This window comes from Mastigoproctus giganteus, chromosome 8, assembly GCF_048544385.1.
Source record: "Mastigoproctus giganteus isolate SK-2022 chromosome 8, ASM4854438v1, whole genome shotgun sequence".
NCBI classification, from domain to species: Eukaryota; Metazoa; Arthropoda; class Arachnida; order Uropygi; family Thelyphonidae; genus Mastigoproctus; species Mastigoproctus giganteus.
The window spans coordinates 135,855,482-135,867,874 of NC_143582.1; the positions used below are offsets into that span (position 1 = coordinate 135,855,482).

The 12,393-nt window shown below is 36.5% G+C and overlaps 1 protein-coding gene across 1 annotated transcript in view; it reads left to right on the top strand.

Annotated features, from left to right (window-relative positions):
* The window catches only part of LOC150081840 (RING-type E3 ubiquitin-protein ligase PPIL2), a 353,530-nt gene that overhangs the window by 59,802 nt on the left and 281,335 nt on the right, over positions 1–12,393 (top strand). Inside the window, exon 5 of the mRNA XM_090379747.1 lies at positions 6,027–6,170. Coding sequence (XP_090235873.1) covers positions 6,027–6,170 — 144 coding nt within the window. The remainder of the gene's footprint in view (positions 1–6,026; positions 6,171–12,393) is intronic.

Here is a 12,393-nt window from a genome sequence, read left to right on the forward strand (position 1 = left end):
TCGTCATCCAAGACCAGATAATCAACACCAGAAACTATAGAAAATACATTGCCAAGGAGCCTGGAGTATCTGATGACACATGTTGACGATTCCACCTGGCCTCAGAAACGATCCAATCACTGAGGGATGCAAGGTGATTACCTAGACTGAGTACACTCATAGGCATGACTAATTAGCCAGGATAATACATCAGAAGCTAGCAAGGAGATACTAGTTGATGGAAGAAAGTGTACCATACTACAAATACGAACCCCAGGCAGTACTAGAGACCCCAGTCCACAAACTGTACTGGGACTGTGCCGTAATAACGGATAAGACAATCCTGCACAACAGACTGGACATTGTGGTCTTGTGGACAAGAAGGAAAAGGCTACCTATCTGATTGACATAGCAGTACCCAACACTGGCAACATGCAGAAAACCCATGCATGGGGGAAAAAATCAGGAAGTACGTGAATCTAAGACAGGAGATCAAAGAGATGTTGGTATATGCAACAAGTTATGGCCCTCCCAATCATCGTGTCAACCACAGGTATGGTGCCAAAGACCCTACATAACAGCCTAGTAGTAATAGGTCTCCCAGCGAACACCTACAAGGAACTCCAGAAAGTCGCAATCCTTGAACACCTGTAAGATAGTCAGAGTTCCTCGACCAACAGTAACACTAGTCATAACAACAACAACACTGTGTACTTGGTAGCAATACCCATCACGAGGTGGAACTCCAATCAGGGAGAAATAATTTAAGAGCAATAATAATAATAATATTATTATTGTGATTATCGATTTAGATTATTACTAAATATAATAATAATATTGTCATTATTTAATAACTTTTTTTTCTATACACTTGCTATTCTGCTTTTCTCTGCTTTACTTTATTGCACCTTGCACCCCAGCTGTGGATAGTGCTTTTAATGTGTTAAAAGGATGATATAAACTAAGATTATACGTTTGTTCATTTGTTGCCTCCTTTGATATAATTGATAGGTCCCATCCACCCCAGATGCCTTTGTCTTTGAGTTCAATAATTTCCCCTCTACTTTACTCTCAGATATTATAAAATTATTTAGCTCCTTGTTAAATTTTGATAAGCTTCTGGCCTCCACTTCCCTATAGAAATCCTCATGTGTGAATGTAGATGCAAAATGGTAGATGACTTTCATCAACCGGTGAAATACCACCACTTTGCTTATTGGAGGCTTGAAGTGGTGAAACCCATGTTTAGTTCTCTAGAGCAAAGTTTCCGGCATCCCCCTCCCCCCATACTTCTCCTTCAACCCATGCATGGCACTAAGTACTAGTACTATAGGTTTTGATACCTTTCGTGTTTGGGGTTTTCATAAAAAAAAAAAAAAAAAAAAAATACTCATTCAGTTTGTCAGCTTGAGTAGGATCATTAACAGTCGAACTATTGATATCAAGTGGACCGATCTGATTAACCCTTCCTTCTAGAGTTTACTTAAGTAAAGAATTTTTGCTGTTTTTCTTTGCATCTTTTGCCAAAGATTTCTTGTAATCTGCCTTTGCCTGCCTAACGTCATTTGTGACTTGATTACGGAAAAGCTTATCTCTGCCATAGGCGTCTGTGTCTCCTGATAATTTATATGCATCCCAAGCATTTTTCTTCTCTGCCATTTATGCCTAAATCTTGAACAGTATTCCTTCATTGACATGAAAAGCCTAGTAGATTCCAAGATTAATTCCTTGATTGCTTCCCATTTGGAATTTTCTGTTGGTAACATCATTAGTTGATCCCACTACAGCAGGCCCCCGTTATAATGGGGTTTGCTTTACGCTGATTCGCTATAATGCTGTTCTTATATTATAACCCATATCTGACCATAACGCTGTCGCATAAATGCAATCTGTAAAAGATTGCATTTTTGGCATATTTAACGATGAAGTTTCATTTGATGGAGTCGACAGCTTGAAAATGAATAGCAAAACAGCATTAAAACGTTTCCCATGCTGACTTGAGAAATTTTCCCATGCTCAGTGAAATTTTCTCTAGCACGCTAATTTAATTGCAGTACAATGATCAAGTATATTGCTTGTAATATTTGCATTATATGCATTTATCCGAAGTCTAGTTATCACTCAGTACAGCATTAAATATCGTGCAATAACGGACAGTTTACTCAAACATTGTATCATAATTAATGCAACCGACGCAGTTACATTTTCAAAGAGCTAATAATGGTGGATAAGAATGAAAAAGCAACAATGTCTGGATTCAGTATGAAGGCTATAAATGTAAGAAAAAGACTGAATTTGAAAATTAAATTAGACGTTTTGAAGCAAATTGATTCCATTCAACGACAAGCAGATGTGAGCCATAATTTAGGACTGGCATGTTTAACTGTAAGAACAATTATAAAAAATAAAGAATTAATTTTAGCAGTGGGAAAGACAGCTGTTCCACTGCAAGCAACTAGTGCTAGGTTGGCTATTACGATTGAAATGGAGAGACTTTAACTAATTTTATTGAAGATAATATCCAATGCAGAATTCAGTTAAGTTAAATATTATAAGAGAGAGAGAGAGAGAGAGAGAGATTAGCCTATTAAGATTTGAAGAAAACTCACCTAAAAAAAAAAAAAAAAAAATGTGGAACCATTTAAAACTACTAAAGGCTGGTTGAATAGATTTAAAATCCAGGGAGAAGCCGCAAGTGCAGATCAAGGAGCCGAAACTTTCAAAAAGAACTTGTTAAAATTATTGAAGAGGGGTATTAAGTGTTATACTTCTCAACAAGTTTTTAACATAGATGAAGCAGGACTTTTTTGGAAACGATTGCCTAAAAGAAGTTTCATATTGAAAGAAAAAAAAAAACGTGCCAGGTTTCAAAGCGATGAAGGATCGGTTGACTTTAATGTTGGGTAGTAACGCTGTGGGAGATTTAAAATTAAACCCCTTTTTGTTTACCAGGAAGAGGGCCAAAGTACAACCAAAAATCAACACATTTTTCATGATTAAATTCATAAATTAAATCAATTAAAATCAATTTAGATCAATTAGATTTTAATTGGAATTTTAAGTTTAATTTTGATACATAAGTAGTTACCACATAATTATATACATATGCAATGCAGAATATTTTATATGTACAAATATTTGAATATTAATTATTTTGACTGACATTTAGCATTAGCATTAGTAGAGGCATATGATGCAAGAAAGCAAGCTTATTCAGCATCAGCCAAAAAAAAACAAAAAAAAACACACACCACTCCCATTTCACCCCTCCGTTCACTCGAAATATCTGTCCATGTCAAACATGCTATATTTGTGCATCTTTTCACTACTGTTTATTATTGATTAGGAAATATCCTATTGCACTGACTGCAACTCACAAATACATATGTTACCTTATGGGAATGCGGCGCTCACTTAGCACTGTTTTTCCGTAACGAATTATCAGCGTTAAGTGGGGGGGGGGGTCACCTGTATATAGAATTTAAAAACTGAGACTACTGCTGTCACCTGTATGAAAGCAAAAACCCTTCCCTTTACCCCTGATGGTAGTTGCATCTTTAAGTAATTCCCACATCAGTAAATTGTGATCACTTCCACCTAGTGGTTCCTTGATCTGCAGATTCATAATGAATGAATAATCACTGCTGATATTCAGATGAAGAGTATCACTCCCTCTTATTGCATCTCAAACATGCTATATTAAACATCTTATTGCATCTCAAACATTTGTAGAAAACAGTCATCTAGTAAATCCACAAAAGTCTTGCTAGTGTGCGAATGACGAACCCACAAGTTCCAGTCGATATCTGGGAAGTTGAAAGCCCCCATTATAAGAAGTTCTGATTTACCTGTCTATTTCTCTGGACATTTGTTCATTGTGCTTATTAGAGTCACTAGGCCTATAACCCACTTCTGCCCTCACGTTTGCTTTTCCAGTGTCACACCAAACTGGCTCAGCGTTGCATTGTCCACCCATGTCAACTGGATGTACTTCTTTAGATTTTGTGTTTCTTAACTAACAGCATAACTCCTCCTCCCTTCCTATCCTATTTATCCTTTCTGTACACATTATACTCCCCAAATTCCAATTTTGCATTCCTTATATCTGTGGATACCAATGTTCCTGATCCTTGATATCTTGACCAGCACTTGAAATTCATAAAATTTATTTACTGTACCCCTGGCATTGGTGTACATGCAAGTATACATGCACTTCTTCCTACTCTAAGTTACCCTAACACAGCCTATGTATTTATGTGATCCATGATGATTCCCAACAGTCCTTGAAATCCCAGCACCTTCCTTTCCATGCTGCTGCTCATTCTAATAGTAGCAGTGCAGGAATCACTTTCACCTCTGCCTGTGGCTACTGTTAATCTATTATGTTGTGAACCCTCCCAAGGTAGCAGTTTACAATTATCAGCAAATATTCTTGCACCCTTTCTATTTAACTATATCCCACCCCTGTAGAAGTAATCTGTCCTGTTAACAGGCACAGACCTTGCTGAGAAAAATTCTACCTCATGAGCCTTGTGTAGGGGATTCTCACAGCTGAATTGATTGACAAAGCTCTCATCATATACTCCCTCCTATCATGTCTGGGGAGAATTGCAGACACTTTCAAATTTAACACTAACTTGCAACTTTTTTTCAACATTGACCAGACTTAAGTAAGTTTGCAGATCTCCTACTCTTAATGTCATTAGTGACAGTATTTGCATACTATCAAATTCATTAGTGACAATATGTATAATAATATCACCTTTTGTGCCCTTAAAAGATGATATCTGCTCTACAATGTCATGAACTTTTGCCCCTGGCAGACATACCTTGGTCCTATTCCAGCCACCCTTATTGTGCACTATATTTACTGTTTCCCTGACAATTGAGTCACTGACAATAACTAGTTCCTGTGGGACTAGTGCATTCTGCCTTGGAAGATTGCCGCTTTGTTGCCTGATGCTTTTTTCCAACATTGCCTTCTACTTGTTAAGTAAGTTTGCAGATCTCCTACTCTTAATGTTGTTAGTGCCAACGTGTGCAACAATATCATCTTTTGTTTCTTTAACAGATATCTACTCTACAATGTCATCATCTGCTATTTATTAATTTCTGGAAAACAATAAAAGTAGTCTGCTTTACTTTGAAAAGTATTCTCTATCTAATTTATAATTATTATAATTTGGGTAACTAGAGGCTTTTTAGGCTGTAATACTCTTATTGCATTGAAGAGATCATCCAAAAGTAATACAGATTTGGTCAAGTACATTAATAATAATACTAATGGAAAGTATAAAACGATATCTAACTTGTATTAGAAAAATATTTAGTTAATAAAAATGACTGAAGCAAACATGAAACAAAACAAAAGATAAAACATCTAGCACACTGTGAAACAAAAAGTTGTTATAAAAAACTTAGAAAAAAAAAAAAAGCTTTGAGTAAATCATATCTTACAAAATTGTTATTTCACATAACTATCAATATATCACTTCAAGACTCATTCATCTCTTCATTTCTGAACCTAGACAGAAAATAATGCAAACAGCCAGCAACAAATGCAAGAAATATTCCATATCATTTGTGCGATATGTATTGTACCTGCTGGGTGCAAATACACTTACTGTGGGGAAATGATAAAAGACAGTAAAAATTTTGTCTATATTTAGGAAGGTAGAAAAAATTTCAGATTTTTATCACAAACCAATAGTTAATGTGGGCTTGCTGTTTTTGAGATGGATTTAATAGGTGTAGCTCCACTGCTCAGGGTTAATAATGATGGCATTTCTGGATTCCTTGTTGAATCTTGTTATATATATATATATATATATATATATATCCCTTGTAGTTTGAATTATTAAACAAATTTTATCTGATATTGTGATGTATATTATATTGTTATATGGTATTAGATGTCTCCGTTCATGAATAATATCCTTTTGACAACACTCACTGAAAATGAAAACTTTCTCTTTACTGTGTTGATTTAAACAACATACAAAAGAACATTTTAAAAATTAGATTAATTTTCTATTTGCTCTTTACAGATGTTGAATCCAAAATCCTTAATAAACTTAAAGTTTCACAAGAACGCTGAAGGACACTATCACTGCCCAGTACTCTACAAGGTTTTTAATGAAAACTCTCATATTGTAGCCATTGAAACTACAGGCAATGTATTTTCTTTTGAGGTACTTAATTTTATATTTTAATATTTGCATTGATAGTACTTGGATATATTAGACTTACAAGTTGCTATCAGTTGCAAACAGAAAAATAGATTTGTTGTGAATTATACATCAGTGGCTGATTGTCTGTGTAATTACCGGTGACAAACTGACTGATTGTCTGGTACTACTGCTAACTAAAACTTTAGTCGCTGTTCACTTTCTCTTACAAAATAAACATTAAAAAAAAGTTTAAACAATTACTGTCTATATCATTTATTGGGGGAATTGTTATTAGGGATAATATTGTTGAATAAGGTATGAATTCACATATTTTGGAAGGCTCCTGGTTATTTCCTATTGGCTAATTGGAATGGTTGTGCTGTCTAAATCCACTTAAAACTTTGGTGAACAGTCAGCAGAAGGTTTATTTAAAAGTTTTAAGTGGATTTAGAAAGCACAACCAGTTTTATTTTAATCCAGAATTTTTTTAAAATTCTACATAAAGACAGTGATGCTGCTAACTGGAACAACTCATTTAACAAGGCATTTAGTTTATGGTTCTAGCAATATTTGCACTTGGAAAAATTCACCACTATTTTAATTATTAAGACACTTGATTTTATACTACAAAAGTAATTTCAAAATAAAATCCATATTTCGAATGCTGAAGAATGTTGCAGATACAGCCATCATATTAGGTAAGCACACTGAGGAAGAAGTTTTATACTTCAACACAGCCATAGAACTATCGAAGAAAAATTTATAAAAGATAAATGGTACAAAAAAAAACTGCAAAGCCACTTAGAGGGTGTTAAAGAAGCATAGAAGTGTGACCTTGGCAGTCTTGCCAACCCAATTGTCTTCAGATGCTGTTTTTTTTTTTTTTTTTTGTATGGATGTTTTTGCATTTTGTTTAGCATCACTATCAGAAACCAAAGAATGGAACAATGGGTCAACATCAAGTTTTGTGTAAAGCTGGGGGAAAGTTCCACTGAGACACACAAAATGTTACTAACAGCTTTTTTTTGGGGGATGAGCTCAAACATTTTGATATTTCTGAATTTTAAAAAGTGCAGAGAGGATGTAGCAGGTGATTGTTGAATGGACTACTAAAAATGATCTGCAGCTCTGAATTGGTGGATAAGTGCACAATTTACTAGCAAACGACCATTGATTTAACACTGAGAATGCTAGCGAGTTAAATGTGAATAAGGAATTACTTAAGAGTCCATAATTACCACAGACTTGAGAAAAAGAAAAATTTGTGTGAAGCAATATTACATTTTGTGCCCTTAAAATTTTTCCTCATCACACATTTTGTAATGAGGAAAAACTCAGACAATTGGATGCTTGCAAAGATTTTTTACAAACAGCTGATAGTGAAAATAGACTGATTACAGCTGACAGTTTTCTTTTTTTTTCTGTTTCCTAAGTTAAAAATGAGATTGAAAGGACACAGATTTGATGGTGTTTATGACATTCAGAAGAATGTTACAGCAGAACTAAATACCATTGCAGCAGATGAGTTTCCTAAGCTTTACCAAAGCTTGTATAAATGCTGTAACAAGTGTCTTTCAGTCCCTTTGGGCTTATTTTTAGGGAAACAAGTAAGAAAATACTGCTGGCCCTTCCAAACAAAGAAGGGTGACATTTTTCCTGGACTTTTCACTTGTGGAATGAAAAATCGGGTATCGAGGTGTTGGATCTGATATAATATGGATAAGGCCCTTCTTTGTTTGGAAAGGCCTTATCCATATTTTGTGTTATTTAAATTCAGTATCATTTCTCTTTTGCCACACCATGTATATAATTAATGATAATGTTGATTGTGAAATGACTAGTTTTGATCTGTATAGTCATGCCGGAGAATAAAGTAAACACACACAAAAAAAAAAAAAAAAAGTGGAAACAACATGAATGAATTCTGTTTATTTAATTTTTTTTCTTTTTAGTTTTACCTCTTAAATATACAGATTATGATTGAAATGTCCAGCATTGAATATGTGATAGTGACTCTAAGATAGGTTTGTTATTAGCATGTATAAGTAATGCACAAAATATACAGCATATTAATAAATAATTTCTCATATATACCTGCATTGTTGGCTTATTAAAATACTTAACAACTTCACTCTCATTCATAATAATAATTTTCTGTCGTTAGCTATTTCATTTATTATTAAGGTACAATCTGTCTTTTGCAGAAAAATTAATATTAATCCAGTAAAAATTTCAGTAAACCAGTGTAGTAAAAATTTTTAAGGTGTATTTTCATAAAATATTTTGCTCTGTAGTCCACGCTACAGAGCAGAATATTTTGGCTCAGTAGTAGGTGGAGAGCCCAGGCACTGAACAGACATGCAAACCACTATGAATCCTAATAGTCTAAATTCTTCTAAAAGACCCAGAACTGAAAATAAATCAGATCCAAAACCTCGATACCTGATTTTTCATTCCACAAGTGAAAAGTCCAGGAAAAATGTCACCCTTCTTTGTTTGGAAGGGCCAGCAGGGTCACCGAAATCTGTTAAATGACTTTGTTCTGGCGACATCCTAGTTGAGACAAAAACTGATAGGCATTCTGAACAGCTCCTCCAAGCAACATCTATTGAGAGAATACCAGTTGTAGTAACCCCACACAAGACACTGAAGTCATCCTGAGGCATTATCTCAGAATGGGGTCTGCTCAGTATGAGGAGGAAATCTGTCCAGAACTAAAAAGCCAAGGAGTGAGGCAGCAAAGTGAATGTTTGTACATAGGAATGGGAATGTAGTTCCAACTAGGGACCTCATCCTTACTTTTATCAGAAGGATTTTGATGAATCTTGATGCTAAGAAAGCTCCAGGTCCTGATGGTATTTCTCCACTTGTTCTCAAAACCTGTGCTCCTGAACTTAATCCTATTCTTTGTCGCCTTTTTTCACTTTCTTATTCCAAAGGTGTTTTCCTTCTGCTTGGAAATTTGCTCATATCCAGCCAGTTCCTAAAAAGGGTGACAAATCCCTCTCATCCAATTATCGTCCCATTGCAATTACTTCTACTCTTTCTGAAGTAATGGAGAAATCAATTAACCGCGAACTCTTAAACTACCTAGAAACCTTCCGTCTGATCAATGATCACCAGTATGGATTCCGTCAGTGTCGATCCACTGGTGATATTCTGGCTTATGTTACCCATTTATGGACTAATTCAATGGAAAGGTTCAGTGAAACACAAGTAGTTGCTCTTGACATCTCAAAGGCTTTTGATAGTGTTTGGCATAAAGGTCTTCTAAACAAGCTTCCATCTTATGGTTTGCCAACTGTTTTTAGTAATTGGTTATCCAGTTTTCTCTCTGATTGCTCACTTGAGGGTGATGGTAGATGGCTCTCTGTCTTCTAACTTCTCCACTAATGCCGGTATCCCCCCAAGGTTCAGTTCTTTCCCCCACCCTTTTCCTCTTGTATATTAATGACCTTCTTCCATTGGCTGGAAATCCTATCCATAGTTTTGCTGATGATAGCACATTGCATTCCACTTTCCATTTTGAGAAACCTTGTCCTGCTCAATCAGCTTCAACTTCTCGAAAATCTGCTACCAATTCCTAAAATGCCGATCTTCAGGTAATTCTCCAGTGGGGCAAAGACAACTTAGTTGATTTCAACCCTTCTAAAACTCAGTCTTGTCTTATATCTCGCAAAAAGGATTCTTCTGCTCCTATGCTTATCTTTAGTGACACTCCGATTTCTAGGCAAAATGATATATCTCTTTTGGGGATTACCCTGACTTCTAATCTCTCTTGGCACAAGCACATTAAAAATATTGTTTCCTGTGCATCTAAAAAACTTGGTTTTCTCTTTCGCTCTCGGCGTTACTTTTCGTCCAAACAGCTGCTCACTCTGTATAAATCGCAAATCCGCCCAGCCATGGAATATTGTTCCCACATCTGGGGTGGTGCTCCCAAAACCTCTCTCAGGCTTCTTGATTCCATTCAGAAGAGAGCAGTTAGGTTAATTAATGATTCATCTCTAACAGAGTCTCTCCACTCGCTTTCTCATAGACGTACTGTTTCTGCTGCATACCTCTTCTACAGATACTTCCATGGGCACTGTTCTTCTGAATTGGCTTCTATAATTCCTGCTCTCTCTTTCAAAACATTTCGAACACATGCCGCCACCAGCCAACATCCATTTACTGTCCAACTTAACTCACAGAACCAACTTTTTATCTTCCTCGTTTATTCATTCAGCTGCTGTTTTCTGGAACAACCTTCCTTCATATGTATTTCCTGAAAATTACAATCTACAGAAGTTGAAGTCCAATGTCAACAAATATCTTCCTTTGTTTTCTCAACCTCCAACCCAAGCACGGTACTAAGTACTATAGGTTCTAATACCTCTTGTGTTTGGGGTTCACATAAAAAAAAAAAAAAAAGAGATTAAAGCTGTTTATCTGAACTGCATTGTATGTCCATATGTCCCAAAGCTATTAAGGTGCTTCAAGTGCTAGAGATATGGACATTCGCAAATGGCCTGGCATTGGTGCCCTTGCATGCATAAAATGTGGTGCAAAGGACCATGAGATTTTTTCATGGAAAGTGGGGGAACTCACCTGTATTAACTGCCAAGGCAAACACCCTACCTGTTCTTGAGCATGGCAGAGATGGAAGGAAGAAAAGGAAATACAACTAAAGGCAGAACTCGACATCTCTACCAGGAAGCCAGAAAAGCAGTTAAACCACTTAGTAGTAATAAGGCAGGCAACATATGCTGAAATGGTTGCCAAGAAATGTTCAATTGTGACCCAAATGGAAATGACTGATCTGCCGAAAGAGTCATTCATGCCCATCGCCTGCTATTTACTAAGCTTCGCAAAACCAGCACAGAAATCTCCGTCAGCTGCCACTCCAATATCTGTACTTCCAGTGCTCAGGTATTACAAAAATTGAGCATTAAAGAAAGAGTACTAAAAACTCAACTGCCAATGGTGGTACAAGAAAAAAAAAAGCTGTCGAAGCAAAGAAGGTACCCAATGATTCAGTCTTGAAACTCTTTGTGGAAGAGGAACAGCATCCATGTAGGAATCCAACCCCCATAGCATAGGTTCCATGCTAAGACCATAGGATTCAACAAAAAGGGTAAATCCAAGGTTGAGAAAAGTAAGCCCTCAGAACTTCGGAAGCCGACCTATAGATCCACCAAGCCAAAGTAATGGCCAAATTCCTACAGTGTAATTGCTGCGTCTTCCAGCAAAATGCCGAACACATCAAAGCACTTCTGTAAAGCATTAACCAACCTGCTTTTGCTTAAGGAGACTTATTAAAATGATGACCCCCACCATCATTTGTAAGGATAGAATTGTGGATGGTCTTGCTCGAGGAGTTGCAATCCTCGTGGGCCACTCCCCCTTTCAGCCTTTGCAACTTTCAGCCAACATAGAGGCTGTAGCAATTTGCCTTTCAGTGGAGTTTTTATTAACCATCTGTTCTATTTATTTGCCACATGGGATCAACATCTCCCAAAAAGATCTTGATGATCCTTTTATGTAGTTGCCTCCCCCTTCTTACTTGGGGATTTTAATGGACATAATACTCTCCTTCCATTGAGTGCTAACATCAGTGGAAGGAGAGCAGTCATAGAGCAATGCTTACTGATAATGCCTCTCCCTTATAAATGTGGGAATAAACACCTTCTTCTACATTCCTACCCATACCTTTTTTTTTTTGCTATTGATCTTTCTATCTGTTCCCCTTCTCTCCTCCCTTCACTCACTTTGGAGGTGGAGGAAAACCGGTATGGAAGATCTCTTCTCCATGATAACCACCTAATTGTGGTAGACAGTGTTTACTATTTTGTTTACCATGGTGGAAGATTGATCAGGCTGAGTTGTGAATACCTTTCAACATTTGGCAAATTTTGACATCAGTCATGACGCCATCAATGAGGCAGTCAAGTACATCACAGAATGTATTGTCCATGCAGCTGCAATTGCAATTCCAAAAACATCCACCTGGTTTCCACTATTTCCCAAACCCTGGTGGAATTCAGAATGCACAGCAGCAAAGGCACAAAACTAAGCCTGGATATTCCACAATTATACCATGACTGAGAACTTAATATCATTTAAACATGCACATGCCAATACACATAACATCTGATGTCAGAGCCAATGGAAACCTTGAATCCCATTTACTTCCTCCATAACTTAGGCTGCTAGCTCAAAAGTGGTCTGGGATAAAATTGGGAAAACGAAGGGAAAATATCCA